This window comes from Sinocyclocheilus anshuiensis, unplaced genomic scaffold (genome assembly GCF_001515605.1).
Source record: "Sinocyclocheilus anshuiensis isolate Anshui unplaced genomic scaffold, SAMN03320099.WGS_v1.1 scaffold250, whole genome shotgun sequence".
In the NCBI taxonomy this organism is placed as follows: Eukaryota; Metazoa; Chordata; class Actinopteri; order Cypriniformes; family Cyprinidae; genus Sinocyclocheilus; species Sinocyclocheilus anshuiensis.
Genome location: NW_015547652.1, coordinates 233,486 through 252,445, shown reverse-complemented (window position 1 = coordinate 252,445; position 18,960 = coordinate 233,486). Strand labels below are relative to the sequence as shown.

The 18,960-nt window shown below is 35.4% G+C and overlaps 2 protein-coding genes across 2 annotated transcripts in view; both read right to left on the bottom strand.

Moving 5' to 3' along the window:
- LOC107702030 (Fc receptor-like protein 5) overlaps positions 1-7,053 on the bottom strand; it is a 10,152-nt gene extending 3,099 nt beyond the window's left edge. Inside the window, exons 1-6 of the mRNA XM_016504208.1 lie at positions 6,661-7,053; positions 6,555-6,581; positions 5,715-6,020; positions 4,271-4,555; positions 3,476-3,748; positions 1,704-1,991 (exon numbers count right to left, since the gene is read on the bottom strand). Coding sequence (XP_016359694.1) covers positions 1,704-1,991; positions 3,476-3,748; positions 4,271-4,555; positions 5,715-6,020; positions 6,555-6,581; positions 6,661-6,814 — 1,333 coding nt within the window. The 5' untranslated portion in view covers positions 6,815-7,053. The remainder of the gene's footprint in view (positions 1-1,703; positions 1,992-3,475; positions 3,749-4,270; positions 4,556-5,714; positions 6,021-6,554; positions 6,582-6,660) is intronic.
- Positions 7,054-7,970: 917 nt separating this feature from the next.
- LOC107702029 (Fc receptor-like protein 5) overlaps positions 7,971-18,960 on the bottom strand; it is a 13,181-nt gene continuing 2,191 nt past the window's right edge. The window contains exons 4-9 of the mRNA XM_016504207.1: positions 15,819-16,112; positions 14,067-14,336; positions 10,286-10,579; positions 10,074-10,208; positions 8,319-8,346; positions 7,971-8,228 (exon numbers count right to left, since the gene is read on the bottom strand). Of these exons, the coding sequence (XP_016359693.1) occupies positions 8,114-8,228; positions 8,319-8,346; positions 10,074-10,208; positions 10,286-10,579; positions 14,067-14,336; positions 15,819-16,112 (1,136 nt within the window). The 3' untranslated portion in view covers positions 7,971-8,113. The remainder of the gene's footprint in view (positions 8,229-8,318; positions 8,347-10,073; positions 10,209-10,285; positions 10,580-14,066; positions 14,337-15,818; positions 16,113-18,960) is intronic.

The window sequence follows — 18,960 nt, the reverse complement described above, 5'->3', positions numbered from 1 at the left end:
TCAGCAGGGCAAAAGAGGTGAAAACAACGATCACAACCAAAGGAGAGACTGTGTTCAGTGCTGCAAAAATACAGACAGACAGAATTCATCAGAGCCAGACTGATGCAGAACAGTTTGAGTGTTTGGGACTGTAGCGTAACACATCATAGTTAATTATAGTTTAGCTATAGCATTATGATATGCTTGACGAATCTTGTCAAACAATGAAAAAAGAACCAAATAATCAATACTGAATGAGAGGAGAACTTGAATTTGGACCTTTGAATTTGTCTCAAAACTCTCAAAACAACTTCTTCATAACGTCATGTATGAATATATATTTTTTAGAAATACATTTTATATATATTCATATATTCCTTTGTAAAATACACATTTAATATAAGATTGAATAAAAAATAAAAGGTAATTTATTTTAAAATTATTTTTATTCATAAAGTTATATACTGTATGTATACACGCAATTAATTTTCATTCAATTCATCAATTTATGAATAAAAATAATTGTAAAATAAAAATACCTGTTATTTTCGATTTAATCTTATATTAAATGTGTATATTACAAAGAAATATATGAATATATAAAATGTATTTCTAAAAAAATTATATTCATAAATGACTTTATGAAGAAGTTTTGAGACAAATTCAAAAGTCTGAATTCAAGTTTTGTTCTCATTCAGTATTGATTATTTAATTCTTCATATTTCATTTTTTGACAAGATTCGTCAAGCACATCATAATAACCCAGTCACATAAAATTAAATTACAGACAATTATATATATATATATATATATATATGTAAATGACATATACTCTTTAAGACATGGCTTTTTCTTTAAGTACCAATTCCCTTAGTTGTATTCAAGTACTAATATCATAATTCCTGCATTTTTATCATTTGTTTTTATTATGTTATCATAATTATAATTATTATTAGTATTCTTATTTATTTTATTATTTTAATTACCTTTATTTTCTGTATATATATATATATATAGCGAGAGAGAAATATTGTATATATAACATGCTTGATTGATTTTTTATAATGTCTGTTAATTGAATTAATTTTGGCCTGTGTAACTAATATATGAACAAATATATGTGATATATGTTTAAGTTTGTTCCTAAAAAGATAAGAATGAAAAATTAAGTAACACAGACCAAAAAAAACAAGTTTTTGTACTATATTTAGTAGTGCTGTCAAACGATTAATCACGATTAATCGCATCCAAAATAAACGTTTTTGTTTGCATAATATATGTGTGTGTGTACTGTGTATATGTAAATACACACACATGCATGTATATATTTCAGAAAAATAGGTTATGTTTATATATTAAATATATTTATTTATAATATAAATTATATAAATATAAATGTAGACATGTAAATACATGTAAATATTTTCAAAATATATGCTGTATGTGTGTGTATTTATGTATACATAATAAATATACACAGAACACACACATATATTATGCAAACAAACACTTTTATTTTGGATGCAATTAATCGTGATTAATCTTTTGACAGCTCTAATATTTAGAAACATCATATGATTGAATGCATATAAATTAGCCCAGACTCTTCATAACAGGGAGAGCAGCAGCTATTCGACTATTTGATCATATATCCATTCTTACTTAAAAAAAAAATCCCCTTTCTAAAGTGATTCAGTGTAGTGTTTGGTGTCAGGCTTCTGTACCCTCTTTACTGATCAGCATCTTTGGGCTGCGGATGCTGGTGCTGTTGTCAAATCTGTCTGAAGCTTGGCAGTGGTAGAATCCAGTGCTGTCTCGGCCTACAGACAGAGACAGAATGGATTTGTCTGTGTAGAAACCTCTTCGGCCCAGCAGCCTGCTGTCGTTGAGGAACCAGCTGTACTGTGGAAACGTTCCCCGCTCCACCTTACAGTGCAGTTCCACGTTGACCACCTGGAAGTCCAGACCCACTTGTTTGAAGGGCGTCACCGTTACAGCGCCTCCTACAGACTCTGAGACATCTGGTGTTAGATGTTCTTTCAGTTACACAACACAAAACAATACATATATAAGGCAAGAAACCACAGGTGAATAGGGTAAAAAATGACTAGTAAATATCACCATACTTCCCCAGTTGATTGATTGTTTTTTTTAAACATTTTTTAGAATTTTCAGAATTTTCCAGAAATGTTATAACAAAAATTATTGCATTTTGCATGCAAATTCACTAATTCGTGCACATTTCCAGAAAATAAATCTGAATACTGGATAAAACCAGGTTCAAAATTCTTGTTTGATTTTGTTGACATATTAGAGTTAAAGGTTTTTACTGAGGGAATTTTGGATTTCTATTTTTATCACTCCATAAATCAGAAAATACTGTGACGAATACAGAAAAAATACATTTTCACAATGTTTTTAGGAATAAAATGTTGTATAAATCAGCGTGAATTAAATATGAACAAACCCCTCAGTAAAAACCTTCAGATTATAGAGAGGAATAAAACTGTAAGTTTTGGTGTTTGTAAGTGCTGCTGAAGTGGAGAAACAAACTCATTTTGAGAAAACGTTGACTTTAAGCGACTTTAAAGAAGTGCATTGCAATTGAAATCTACAGGCACAAATAGATAAAGTGTAATAAAATAAACAATTAAAATTGTAATTTGGATGTTTTCTTTACATTAATATAATAGAAGACAAGTTATGGAAGCAAAATATCACTTCATAAATCAGAAAATACTGTCAACAGCCAGAAAAAAAATCAACGGTTTCTCCATATTTTTGGAATAAAGTATTGTATATAATCATTTAAATGATATATGAACAAACCCCTCAGTAAAAACCTTCAAATTATAGACAGGAATAAATCTGTAAGTTTTGGTGTTTGTAAGTGCTGCTGAAGTGGAGAAATAAACTCATTTGAAGAAAACGACTTTAAGCGACTTTAAAGAAGTGCATTGTAATTGAAATCTACAGAAAGATATAGATAAAGTGTATTAAAATGAACACTTAAAATTGTAATTTGGATGTTTTCTTTACATTAATATGATAGAAGACAAGTTATGGAAACAAAACATCACTCCATAAATCGGAAAATACTGTCAACGTATTCAAAATCAAAGGTTTCTCCATATTTTTGGAATAAAGTATTGTATATAATCAGGTAAATGATATATAAACAAACCTCAGTATAAAACCTTAAGAAATCAGATATTAATAAAACTGTAAATGTTGGTGTATGTAAGTGCTGCTGAAGTTGAGAAATAACTTTTTTTTTTGAGGGAACAGATTGAAATGTACAGATACAAGTGCAATAAATTAGACACTTGTTTTGCAAGTTTTCTTTCCACTAGACATGTTATGGAATCAAAACAGACCAAAATCTCAAAACTGGCCAGTGCATGAAAAAACAATGTTTTTTCGCCTGTTCGCCTTAAATGTAATTCTGAAACGCAAACCTATTTAGTTCATTTATTTGGTTCATTGAGCTACATACCCACGGTCAAGCTGTACGGGTCACTCAGAACCCAGTTGCCCTGGTTGCTGGCGTTACATCTCATTTGTCCCATGTAACGGTTCAGCTCGATGGGCATGTTAAAGAACGCACTGGTCGTGTCGGTCGTTTCGGTGGCGATGAGGTCAGTGTGGTTCAACAGGCTAAAGGTGTTGAGCGGCGTTCCTTTCTTAGACTGACACATGATGATGGCTTTATAACCTCCATCATCAAGCTTCACAACATCAAAGGAGAATTCAGGCTTTGACACATATTCTAGAAAAAAATCAGAATTCTGGGGTCAGTAAGCTTTTTTTTTAATAAATCGAAACTTTTATTCATCAAGGATACATTAAATTGATCAAAAGTGACAGTAAAGACATTTAGATTTCCATTTCAAATAAACGCTGTCCTTTTGAACTTTCTATTCATCTGTGAATCCTGAAAAATAAAATGTATCACAGTTTCCACAAAAATATTGTGCAGCACAACTGTTTTCAACATTGATAATAATCAGAAATGTTTCTTGAGCAGCAAATCAGCATATTAGCATGATTTCTGAAGATCATGTGACACTGAAGACTGGCGTAATGATGCTGAAAATACAGCTGCGCATCACATAAATAAATTACAGCTTAACAAATATACACATAGAAAATTGTTATTTTAAATTGCAATAATATTTCGAATTTTTATTGTGTTTTTGATCAAATAAATACAGCCTTGCTGAGCAGAGGAGACTTCTTTTAAAAACACTAAAAGTCTTAAACTTGATTATACTGTGTGACCTGATCGTACCTCTGATGTACACAGTCACACCACTGCTGGCGTTGAAGATCGTCGTGTCATTATATTGGTTTGATGCCACACACATGTAATTGCCTGCATTTTGTGCAGAAACCCTGTGGATGGTCAGAGTGTCGTTATTCCTGTCGTACAGCATCTGAACTGGTGCGTCGTTCCAGAGCCAATCATAGGAGACGTACGTTCCTTTGGTTTTTGTGCACTGGAGGGTCAAAGTTTGTCCTTCCCATATGTTCTCAATGTAAGGATGTGAAATGATGCTCAGTTCCTTCACTGGAACTGCAAAACACGGAAGATGAAAACAATGCAAAGATTAATGGAACAGTTCTTCATGTCTCTCAAACCTGTATGAGGTTGTTTATTTTGTGGAACCAGTGTCATTGTTTGACAAATATATTATAAGGTGTAGTTTAACCCTTGTAAAGCCTGACTTATGAAATAATAGAAAATCTAGTTTTCTTTTAAACAAAAAGTATGCATGAGTCTTTTGTAGAGTATCATATTTGATCCATCAGGCTTTTACAGCTCATATAGTCTGATACAGTGAGAATATGAAGGAAAAAAAACATCTTAATTTTATTCAGAGACTCAAACTGAGCAAAAACATGAATTTGCATCAGATGCTGATATTTATATGATGAAATTCTGATGCTTATAATGTAAATCAATGAGATCTTTATAAAAGCACAGCAGATACTGATATATAGTGGTTGCTCTATATCTCCAATAATCTGTCTCAGTAAGATGAGATTGAAATGCTCCAAACATATAATGCAGTGATTGAGAGCTGAAGAAATAAAGGCTCCTCAGAAGATGTGAGATGTTCTGGAGGCTTGTGAAGATCATTCCTCCGCTGAGGAACAGTGAAAGTAAAGCTTCTGGAAACAAACGCTCCTCAAAAGATCCTGAGGATCAGTTTTGAGACTCTAAAACATGATTGATGGAGAATCAAGTAAAGCTGAGCTGCTTCAGTCCAGTAAGTGTTCATCTGGAGATATTACTGCAGTTATTCTGACCTTTACTTGATCAAAATCAGTCAAGATTTGACACGAGACGCTCCAGCTGAAGCTGGACGTTTGTACAATTACACTAAAAGAGCTTTTACTGGATAAAACACTCTAAACTATCAATCAGAGACAGAAGACATGAGGAGATTGTGTGCGACAGCTAAGTTTGATCACGTTGATCATTTAGAGGACAGAAAATTGCTTTATAGCCCTGTTGAAAAAACCAGCATATACTGGTTAGGTATGTTTTGACGCTGGGATGCTGGTTTAAGCTGGTCCTTTGCTGGTTTATGCTGGTCATGTGCTGTCAAAGGACCAGCATAAACCAGCAAAGGACCAGCTTAAACCAGCATCCCAGCGTCAAAACATACCTAACCAGTATATGCTGGTTTTTTCAACAGGGAGGATTACACTCACGTCACGCCACTCACCAATGACTCTGAAGTCCATGCCATTACTGAATGAGCTCTCGATATCGGTGTCATTGTGTCCGCTGGCCTTGCAGATGAGTCGACCGTCATGCTGTTCGGTGATTATCAAAGAAAAAGTGGCAAATTCTCCAGACAGCGAGGAGTACTCCCCAATCATCTTACCCGGGTTTGTCTCGACATAAAGCTCATATTGGACAGACAACGTTGCCGGTTTCTCAGGAATATCACAGAAGAAATCCACAACTGAACCTTCTAATGCAGCAGACGGACCCGACAGAACCGGTTCATCAAGCTTTTCTAGAGCATCTGCAACAGAAAATGTATTGAACACAGACTCAGTTACCCTACACTTGGACATTAAGCACATGCTTAAAAATGTCACTGCATTAAACAACAAAATATAAAAACAAGTGTCATTTATTGGAAATAACAATGCACATACACTTTTTACATGCAAAATATTTAACAGACAGAACTTTGTTGGGTTTGAAATGCGAGATCAATAGATCTATTGTTGAAGATGAAGACAGTATTTAGTTTGTTTGTGGCTAGTGGATCGTGTTAATGAGATTGTGGAGAACTGACTTCATGCTGTGCTATGATGTTACTGACTTGTGTGAAGTAACAGCACATTTACAGTGATGCATATTTTGGCAGATGCTTTTACCCAAAACGACACGTATTGCATTCAATATATAGATTTTTATCAGTTCATGCATTCCCTGGGAATCGAAACCCTTGACCTTTCCACTTTCTGAGGGGATTAAACATATAATCAGTATTCATTCAACTATAATTATCTATAAAGCCCCAGATAAACATGGCAAGAAAGTCACTTACCCATCCTTGGATGCAAAACCGAAATACCTGGTGGAAAATAACATGCATATGAAAACAGACTTCAACACATGAAAACATCCATCAAAAATGCAAAAGTTTCCTCCACCTATGAGAATGAGTGTAAGATGCATCGATTCCATCCTTGCTGAAGAAATGAGAACAATATCCAGATGCAAGCACCAGAGCAAGAACTTTATTATTAATGGAGCAGTGAAAGCAGTTTGACATAGACACAGTGAGACCCACCCTAAACAGCACATGTGTTGAGGACAGATAGGGCAGATGCCAGTGCGAACGAAAACTCAAGATAGAGGATTGCAGAGAACATCTACATAAATGTACTGCACTAATATAATCAATATACATAAGTGTTGTTGCACCAATGCAGCCTGCAGCCTGTGTTTGTTCTTTGATGTCTGTCATACATTGTTGTTGTATCAAGACATTTGGTAAAGTTTAGTAAGTTTTATAGTGAGATTTATAGTGACTCTATTGCTTATAATTTATATTAAACATAATTTAGTTAATACTTTTTTTTTTCTCAGATTCATCTAGGTTTGGTCAGGTATGGACAAAAGCTGCTTTTGGTACTTTAAAATCATTTTTACTTTTGTGCACCAACAAAACTGGCAAAAACGCCAAATAAGTATCTTTTTGGCATATTATTAAAACTTAGTATGTGAATTCGGTTCAGTACACCGAGTCTGGCAACAGAGCAACTTACTGTTGTAAAGCTGTAAAAAATCCCATCATAAACTTGGTTTTGGGCTTGGTTGACGGTTATATAAGTTCATCAATTAAACTTACTTTATTAAGTGATCTTAATATCAATTCTTAAATCTCAAGATTCAAATTCCATCAAAATTCTGTCAAACTGATCAAGAAATGCAAACTGTTGTTTTGGCGGCCTCAACCGATCATAATCTCTTCTTCATTACTCCTAGTTATAACACGAAATAAACATGAATGATCATCAGAAGGTATGTTGAAAGAAACAGAACAACTTACCGAAATAAATCATGTCTAATCGTTCAATCAGTGTTTCAACCGCGGAAAGAGGTAAGTAAACCAGCTTGTAAACAATAACATCACATTCAGAAAAGCCTTCAATGAGCATAAACTCGATATTCAGCAAGAAAACTAACTCTAGAGAGGAGCATTTTGATAAATATATTAATTCTATAACATATTCAATAGATTTTTACGCAACGTCTTCATTATTTAACTTATGTTAACAGCTATTAGCCATTATGTTATGACAGCCACTGTTTAAAGGATTATATTTAAACAACGAAATATGAACATAACTATAAAATTAAATATAAAAACTGCCTTATGAGAGATGTTTTAATCAGGAATCTCTCTCCATAGAAAGCATATATTCAGTAGAAGCATTTGATAAATTAAACATTTATTTGGTATATAAAAGCCTTACAATCTCATTGATAGAAAACAATTTAAAAACAGGAAAATGGCTCAGTAGTGATTGATGTCCAGTCAGAGTTCATCTTTCACCTTAATTAAAGAGCTAATCAAAGTGTTCAGGATTTCTAGAATCTTCAAGACGTCTCTGCAGGACACTGGTCTAGACCTCTAGGCCTCAAACTCCATGATGACTGTTTCATTTCCACAGGTTGAGGTTCAGAGGAAACATCAGCTACAGGATCATTCATTCTGCAGAGAGGAACAGATGAGAGGTTAGAAGCGTTCTTTACAGCAGCATCACAGCCGAATGAAGCTTGAGAGAGACTAAACCAGACTCACGTTATCATCTCAGACTGGATCACGTCCTCTGACAAAAAGAGAAAGAACAGCTCTGACAATGCTAACAAAAACATGTGCAAACTTTTTGCTTATGTTATGAAAACAATATTTCAGAATGTTCACCGATACGTTAGAAAAACGTTAAGGGAACATTTCGTTTTATAATTTTTCAAAGACTATTGGAAAGTTACTTTTGAATGTTCTCTGAACCATCTGAAGCTAGTATTGATGTTTAAAAAGTTAGACAAATGTTTAACTAAAATGTTTCAGAAAAATGATCAGTCAAAAGAACAGTAAGATTTTTTATGTTTTTTAAAGAAGCCTCTTCTGCTCACCGAGCCTGCATTTATTTGATCCAAAGTACAGCAAAACCAGTAATATTGTGAAATAGTTTTACTATTTCAAATAACTTCTTTCTATTTGAATATATTTTAAAATGTAATTTATTTCTGTGATGCGCAGCTGTATTTTCAGCATCATTACTGCAGTCTTCAGTGTCACATGATCTTCAGAAATCATTCTAATATGCTGATTTGCTGCTCAAGAAACATTTATTGACTTTTGACTGGTAGTGTAAATAATGCTAATGTGTTGAGAACATTATTAAAGACCAGATAACTCTAAACAAACGTTCTTTTAACGTTACTTTGTTCATAACTTTGAGAGAACATTTCTTAGAACATTAGTCAAAGTTCTGAGAACCTTCCATGTTAGCTGGGTACGTATTCACATTTTTTTTTAAAGTTAGACAAATATTAAACTAAAATGTTTCAGAAAAATTATCCATGAACGATTTATAAATAATCTTAACATTTGAGAACATTATTAAAGAGCATAAAGAAAGAAAATATCTTTCAACAAACATTCTATTAACTTTACCAGAAGAACGTTTGTTCAGAACTTTGACAGTTGGCAATAATAATTGTTATAAATAAAAAATATGAAAATTATAGTAATAGAAAATAACAATAAAAAGTTAGACAAACGTCCAACAAAAATGTTTCAGAAAAATGTTCCATGAACGATGTGTAAATAATGCTAACGTTTTGAGGACGTTATTAAAGACCACAGAGAAGGAAAATAACTTTGTGCGAACATTCTATTAACATTACTAGAAGAATGTTTTTTTTTTCAGAACTCTGAGAACTTTTACAGTTGGAAATAATTGAGAAATTGAGAAAACATTCCATGAACGATGTAATGTGTTTGTGCTAATGTTTTGAGAACATTATTAAAGGGGTCATAGGATGCCCATTTTCCACAAGTTATTACATCCAACAACAGAACACCTCAATCACTTAGGAGTCATTCTTGTCTACATCTGCTCCGGCGGTGAAACAATGGCGGACTGATGACAGTCACTCAGGGGCGGAGCTAAGGTAAGACGCCAGTCCAGTCTGTGCTGAAACGCTACTGTCAATCAAACTATCGTGGGAGGGGCCTGTCTGTGTGACATCTGAGATCGGCTTGATTTGAGAATGGGGTAAATATTTTAGTAGATTAAAAAAAAACACTGGGTGGATTTTTATCATTATAGGGTGGTTGTGTACACACACTGCCAACACACATTTCAGTTCAAACAACTTGTAAAAGTGCATGTAGCATTCGATTACCCCTTTAAAGACCAGAAAACTTTGAACGAATGTTCTATTAATGTTACTGGAAGCACTTTTTTTCATAACTTTGAGAGAACCTTACAGAACGTTAACCAAACGTTCTGAGAACGTTAACACATGATGAAACGAGTGGACTCACGGTTACTGTGATGTTTGCAGCTGTTGTTTCTGCGCTTGGTGCTCCAGAACATAAAGAATGAGCCTAACACAATCACAATCGACAGGAAACCACAGAAAACCAACGCAATGACCTCCACGGGCGTCGCTGCCAAATCTGTGCGAGAACAAACAAAACCCTCATCGACTTCTGCGTCTTTGTGGAAATTGACTGGACGTGAAGGACACGCTCACCTGTCTTCTGAATAAAGATGTCCTCGCTCTCCACCCAGACTGAGCTGTCGTTAAAACTGTCCCTCACCCTGCAGCGGTAAAACCCAGCGCTGACATCTGTGAGGATCAAGATCTGACCGTGATGAGTGACCGCGTGAGCGTCGCCCTCTGCTGGAAGGGAGGAATGGTTCAGACGCCAGGAGAATGTGGGAAACGTTCCTATGTCTGGGACACATTTGAGCCGAGCGGCTGCCACCGTCCCGTCGGCGTCGTGGAGGTACGTTACTGTGACACGCACAGCGCCACCTACTGGAACTAACACAAACAGTGCTTTCACGCGTTTTCAAAACTTTGCCTCTTTTTCTGAAAACTTTACACACAAATCCAAGAATTGCAGACACAAAATGCAAAGTGCCTCACATCTCTTGCAAAACGAAGCACTGCATTCAAAATATCACAAACACATCTCAAAAGCAAACATTTGTCTTACGTTGCAAACGCCTTTGCCATAATATTATATTTTTGGATATATCATCATATACACACAGTTATTCAAAACCTAAAGCTCTTCTTTCATGAGCTCCTGTGTACATTTCTGTTCAAGATTGAAAGTATTGAAAAATTCACGGTAAACATGAAAGCAAGATTGAAAGCAAACTTTTTACTGTAAGTATTTGTGGTTGTGAATACAGTATTACACAGTACAAAAGAGAAGAAACACATCAAGCATGTGTAGTTGTGTAGATGTGTGTTTATTGATTGGTTGGTGTTCAGTAAACCACATGTGAGGAGTTAGTGATGCATTTTGATTGGTCGTGTTTGAAAAAGGAAATCAAGATACTTCCTGTTAGATTTTTGTGTGTTACATAGAGAATTGTGTGTTGTATTTGCAAAAAGTGTTTTTTGAGCTTTTCGAAGCTTCGAATCAATTGCTTCGCAATATGATTCACTGTTTTGAAGTGCTCGAAACAACACACACTAGTCACGCCTGCTGGTCAAATGTGTGCAAAAAAAAAAAAAATGCAACAAAAACTCAAACCCCATTGCAAATGTTTTATTGAACGTATAATACATTTAATGCCATAAAAATAATAAAATACCATTAAATATGAAGTGTCTGTGTAATATGCGGTTTTTAAAATATTTTATATTAATTTGCAAGGCTTGCTTTGTTTGTTTTATGGACAGCTTCTATATAGAGGCCAGTAAGAGACTATTAAGACTATTATTATTACACAAATGTCTCATTAAAAATGTCTACAAATTGATGAAACTGATCCGAGATCAGGTAAAAACCATAGACACTGGTTCAATGGTTCGTCGCTGAAATTTCGAAACTTTTCAAAACAGTTATGAGATAATGAAGCCTCGTTTACTGAAATCACGTGCAGGGTTGCCAGGTTTTCACAACAAAACCCGCCCAGTTACTACCCAAAACTAGCCCAATCACGTTTTGAGGGGGTCCCCGGTAAAAATCATGTTCTGTGGGGTAAAATACATGTTTTTTTGCGGGGTTCCCCTGGTAAAATTTGCATTTTAGGGGCTAAATATCACATTATTGGAATCGCATCAACCCGCAGACATGAAAAACAAACCACGGACTTGGCAACACTGATCACGTGACTTTGGCAGTTTGATACATGCTCCGAACCACTGTTTCGAAGCAAATGATTCTCAAAAGTTTCGAAGCTTCACGAAGCTTCAAGATCACTAACTGTGTCTTAAAGGCACAATATGTAATTTTCACCACTAGAGGGCGTGTATTCAAAACAAACAAAGAGACAAAGGCGTAGTTTGATGATGCCGTGACTGAGTGAGGAATCATGGGAGTTGTGGTCTTCATCTCCACAGCTGATGCAATCCGACGGGACTCGGGCAGAAATCATAAACTTACAAAAAGAACCCCGCCAAATTGGCTAGTGATTTGACAGCGTTACCCGCCACAGCTGATTTTTACTAATTACTAAATTAATTTGTTAATTTCAAACCCTGGCCACAGTCGAGCGCTTCCGCTGCTTCCGGTCGTGAGTATGTGGGGTAAAGCAGCGCTGTTTTATCATACTAGATACATTTAGTTCTGTTATAATGCTACTCTGTGCGGTCGTCACCGGTCTATTAAAACACACAACATATTAAAGCGTCTTTGGTGTTTCCATGTTTTCTACAAAACAAAACCGGAAATCGAGGGGTTATGACGTCATTGGCAGGCGACACAATGACACTATAGACACGGTCCGTGTCACTAGTTAAAATTGCTTATTTCTCTGGATTTAAACATTCTTCGAAACATTTGGGATAATGTAAGTACACAAGTCAGCAAAACATATAACGCCGTTCTAGTGGTTTTTGGATATTTTAATAAAAAAGTCTTACATATTGTGTAAGAACTAGTTTCACCACTAGCAATAGTCAAGGGGTAATCAGTCTTACTTTTCATACTCAAATTAAGACCAATCTATGTTTTTATAACTGAATTTAAAAAGTTATGGCCGGTCTTGAAGAAAAAAAAATAGATGACTAACTTTTTAAGACTAGTTTAAGAAGTTTATGCAACCGGCTCCAAGTTAAAAAACACAGTTGACTGAATGAATGAATTGCATGAATTTGAATGAAATCCTACATTTGGTGTAGGATTTACTTTGAAACTATTTTTACACAGAAATCGCTAGTAAATTTCACAAATAATTAGAAAGAAATAACTAACGTCTAAGGTTACTTATGTAACCATGGTTCCCCGAGTAGGGAACGAGACATTGCGTCTTCTAGGGGTCGCTATGGGAAACCTAGAGGACGCAGTTCGAAGTTCCCATGAAAGGGAACGTCTCAGGTTACTTATGTAACCATGGTTCCCTGAGTAGGGAACGAGACACTGCGTCCTCTAGGTTTCCCATAGCGACCCCTAGAGGACGCAGTTCGAAGTTCCCATGAAAGGGAACACACTGAATTAAGCGTGAAATTTTTAAGTCAAAGTCTGAAATAGCATTTTCTTGTTAAACGTACTTCAATAATCTGTTTTATTTACAACTTAGAGAAATTATCTTTTACCATATTTTCCAGAAAATAAGTTGCAGCAGGTAAAAATTTTATTTTAGCCTATAAAAAAAATAAATAAAAAGATAAATTGAATCAGTGTATAAATCACATTTTATTATATCATGCAAAAACAACGTAAAATACTGGTAAATGAAACCAAATGCTATACTGTATTTTATATTCCACAACAAATGCTTGAAATCTAATGGTATTCAGAAAAGAACAGGAATCAAATATAATGTAGCCTAATAAATATAAAACAAGCATAAACTATAGTGGCATGTTCATTATAAACAGCATTTATTATAAACACAAAGAATCGACTAATTTATTTAAGTGGAAATTAAACTACCAGCATGTGGGAAATATGCTATACAAATAAACTTGGGCTCACGTAACAAATGCTTGATAATTTATTGCATTATATAAGCCGCTTTGGAATCAGCACATTTCAGATGATAAAAAACACAACTTATTTTGCAGAAAACATGGTATTTCATTTCTCAGTGCAAGTCCCAAAATACACCTAAATACTAAAGCAATAAGCCCCGTGAAGCCGTGGTTTACAGTGAATTTATAACAGCTAAGTAAACAAAGGTGTATGTTACTTTGTAGAGTCATTTACAACAGCTTCGAACGCGGCTCAGCCAATCAGAATCAAGCACCGGAACTATCTGTTTTATAAACATGAAATTTAATTTTAAGCTTCAGGCGGTTGTTGTAGTCGCTCGGATGATCTTCACATCATCTGTGTCACTCACTAACTCACCTACGAGTAAACGCACGGGATCAGACAGCAGCTGCTGTGTTTCCGTTTGTGCTTTACATCGAGCGGCTCCCAGATCCAGACCCACAGAGATCGGCAGAACGAACCAGGACTCTAGTGAATCCACTCGCTTCACATCCAGCTCCAGTCCGTCCAACATCAATCTGAACGTCACGGGCGGAGATCCACGCTCAGAACGGCAGCTGATGTTGGCCGTCAGGCTGGAGCCGTTAGAGAAGACCGTAAACGATAACGAGGGCGCCGAGATGCGCTCTGAAAATCAGAAAACAGGCAGTTTCAATTCTGAAGTGGTATATTCACATTCAGTGAAAATAAATGGACAGGATCTTGATTGGATGGTAAAAGTGTTAATAAAATCAGAAATAAAATAAAATATATAAAAATAAAATATATATATTTATGGAAGCCCGTTTCCGCCATTGAATAAAAAATAAAAAAAGGTTATTGCGACTTTATATCTCACAATTCTGACTTTTTTCACAGAATTGCGTGATATAAACTCGCAATTATGAGAAAACGTCAGAATTGTGAGATAAAAAGTCACAATTACCTTATTTTTTATTCAGTGGCGGAAACGGGCTTCCATATATAATAGATGAAAACTGAACTAAAACAAATAAAATTAAGTAAACCTAAGTATTAATAAATAAAAATAATCACATTTTTAAAACAAAATTACTAAAGTTCTTTGCACACTCTTTCTCGTCTGAAATTTTCGCACTTTACACTTTAATACGACCTCATGTTGTATTTACGCATATGAAAATTTCGGACTCAGTGTGCAAGGAACTTAAGAATTAAACTATAAAATAAAATATAAATATTCGATTCAAAACTTTCGAAATTCTCATCCGAAATTTTCACACGTTAAAAAATAAATACGACCTCACGTTGTGCCAATCACTTTTACACGATGCCTCCGAAACTTTCGCCCGTCATAAAAAAAAATTGGATCAGGTTCGATTTTCTGCATTTTTGCATCCGTAGCAAGCATTTTGATAGGAAAGGATGATGAATATGAAAAAATGAAAAAGAAAAAAAAAGTGTGCAAAGACCTTAACTGTTGAACTTTTGGTTGAATCACTAAAATTACTGAAAATAAATAACATAATAAAGTAAATAAAATAAAAATACATTAAACCTAAATTGTAATATTAAAAAAAAAACTAATAAAAAATGACAAAAGCACATAAAATTAAAGTAAAAAATAAAATGTAAATATTAGATTAAAAAAGAAAATTAGAAGTAAGAAAACGGAAATAAGTTTAAGATGAAGCACTAAAAATTGCTAACTGGAAATAAATACAAATTCAAAGTGAAATAAACTTAAACCTAAAAAAATGACAAAAGCACATATATAAAAAAATTACTAAAAGAAGCTAAAAATGAAAATAGCCTATAAATATTAGATGAAAAACTAAAATTAGAAATGTTGCCTCGGCAACTAAATGAAATAAGTTTAGGTTGAAGCAAAATAGCTCAAATTTGCTAACTGGAAATAGATAAAAACTAAAACTGAGAAATAAATTAAACCTAAATAGAAATAATAAAAACAAATCTAGTAAAAATGTCAAAAGCACATACACTGCAGGATATTCAACAAAAACAACTGCACAAGACTTGATTGGATGATGAAAGTGTCTCTATATAAAGATGACTGAAAAATTAGATGGACTGAGAAAGGAAAGTGTCGTTTCTTTGAAATGCAGAAGTGAGAGTTGTTAAGTTTGTTACTTTTGACAGTGACGTGGAGGTTTCGGCTGCTGGAGAATCTGGGGTTGACGGTCATCTGGTTTTGAGCTGTGCATGAGTATATCCCAGCATGCATTTCAGTCGCCCCGTCCACCGTGAGAGCGTCTCCGGAGAGCCGGTGGAGCTCTGACGAGGAGTTCACTAACTGTGTGTCGTGGTACCATGTGAAGGACAGATGCGTCCCCTTCCTGACGAGACAGCGCAGGACGAGCTTCTGTCCTTCATAGACGATCGCTGGATCGGGATCTGAGCTCAAACGGGCCCCTACGACAGGAACTGACATCAACAGAACTATTACACAATATCGGTCAATGAAACATGATGGCACACGACCAGGGTTATTATCTTTAACTAAAACTTATCGGTTACACTTTATTTTAAGGTGTCATTGTCACAGTGTTATTATACATTTAAGTACTGAGTAATATTAATTAACTACATGTACTTACTGTATGGTTAGGGTCAGGATTAGGGTTTGGTTTAGAGTTACTTGCATGTAATTATGCATATTAATTGTTATTATAATAGTAAGTACATGTAACCTGTGTAACATTAAAATAAAGTGTTACCAACTTATCTTTAAAAAAACATTGAATTGAAATAAATCTGAAATAAAATAAAATAATATATGAAAAATAAAAATCTAAATATTGGATGAAAAGTAATCTGAAATTATTCTAAGCTTATTCTTAAATTTAGGTTAAAGCAATAAAATTACTAACTGGAAATAAATAAAAACTAAAACTGAAATTTAAAATAAATTAAACCTAAATAGTAATGTTTAAAAAACGTAACAAAAATGACAAAAGCACATGAAAATACTAAAAATTAAACTTAACAACTACAAAATTTGAACTAAACAAAAATTAGATGTTGCCTTGGCAACTAACTGAATTAAGTTAAATTACTAACTAAAATTACTAAGTGGAAATAAATAAAAAATAAAACTGATCTAAAACTGATATACAATAAAAATAAATTAACTATAAATACTAAATAAGTTTAGGTTGAAGCACTAAAATCTTAAACTTAATCTTAAATTAAACCCAAATTGTAATATTTAAAAGAAAAACTAATAAAAATGACAAAAGCACATAACTAAATTACTAAAAATGTAAATGATAACTGAAAATATTAAATAAGGGTTAATTCGAAATATTAATAAAAACTATGATAGTATATAAATAATACTAAAACAACACCGTCTCTGACGTGTACTTGTGGTCACATAAGATCACGTAAAATAAAACGGCACTGGCTTCATCGACTTTGAAGGGTCATGGGCATTTTAAAGGGGTCATGAACTGAGAAACCAAAATTCCCTTGATCTTTTGACATATTTTGAGGTCATTGTACTATAAAAACATCATGTAAGTTTCAGAATTCAAAACTTCCTCGTTAGTCTAAAAACAGCGTATATTAAAGCCAGTATGCCAAAACGACAGCTTGTGGAATGTTCTACTGTATAAGCCCGTTACACCGCAGGAACTTTCCCCAGGAACTAGGGACTTTGTGTTTCCACCGCAGGAACCAGGATCTAAATAAAGTACAGGGTAAAAATTTGCCCCTCAGAAAGTCTCTGCTCGTGAGGTAGTAGCTACTTTTTCCAAAGGTCCGGAACTTTCGGGGGCGGGACTTGGGCGCTGATGCTGATTGGTTGAGTTCACGCATTGTATTTCAACCACCATTTATTTGCATCATTTTAAAAAAATATTACTGTTATTGTGTCATGAAATGTAGTTTTAAAAGCATTTCAAGCGTCCGCGGGAATTCACACTCCCGAGTCGAACTCGCCAAGTCCAAACTAATGAGGACGCAAGTCCGAAATTTGCGTACGTGGTATTGAGAAACGCACGCAGACCTACGTCACCAGACTATTAGCCTAATTTTTGGTACTTTAGACTGCGATGGAAACGCAGACAGCAACAGTTCTGCAGGAAAAAAGTTCCTGGGACAAATTGTTCCAGGTAATTTTGGTGGAAAAGCGGCTTATGATGTAATAGTGTGGATAAGCACCGCCTCCACAGAAGAAGATTGACATTTCTGTCTGTTTAGCCCCACCCACTGATTCTACGTCACTGCCTGTTTAGCCCCGCCCACAGATTTTACAGCACTGTCTGTTTAGCCCCGCCCACCGATTCTACAGCACTGTCTGTTTAGCCCCACCCACCGATTCTACATCGCTGCCAAACGGCAACCTTCCAGTCTCTCTCGTGAAACCAACACGGAAGTGACTAAAACTGCAATTCATCGACTGGCCGCTAGAGGCTGGCTCCAAAAGGGAGTCAGTCCCATAGACTCCCCATGTTAAAATGCCCAACTTTACAGCAGAAAAAAATATGTTTACAGCCTGGTACAAAAAGTGGTTTTGGTGTATATAGCTAATTTTGCCCTTCATGACAACTGTGAGGGGGGTGAATTTTTTCTATAACTCATCCATTTAAATTATTTTAAGCCTTAAAGTTCTGCATAATTAAGGGCATGGCCACTTGAGTGACAGGTGGATTGCCGCTGCGGTCACCACCGTCGAGCTAGGTGGGCGTGGTTTCAGCAACCAGCTCCCACCTTTTTGCCCATTTTCGATTATCCGGGAGAGACGCGCTGCCAAGATGGCGACGGCTGACTCCGCCTACTTTAGGCTTCAAAAACGCTCTTCGGAAACCTACGGGTGACGTCACATAACTCATCCGTTTAAATTATATTAAGCCTTAAAATTCTGCATAATTAAGGGCGTGGCCACTTGAGTGACAGCTGGATTGCCGCTGCTGTCACTGGCGTCGAGTTAGGTGGGCGTGGTTTCAGCAACCAGCTCCTGCCTCTTTGCCCATTTTCGATTATCCTGGAGTGACGCGCGGTGATGCGCTGCCAAGATGGTGACGGCCGGCTCCGCCCACTTTGAGCTTCAAAAATGCTCTCCAGAAACCTACAGGTGACGTCACGAACACTACGTCCATGTTTTTATAGTCTATTGGTGCGTTCCAAACGGGATATATCGCCCTCCGAAGGGCACTTTGAAGTGAAAACAATCATGGCCGCCATATTGAAGGGACGTTCCAAACCGAAGTGCTCAAAACTGGCCACTTCAAAGGGCCCTTTGGAATGAAGGATTTCGAAGGGTACAACT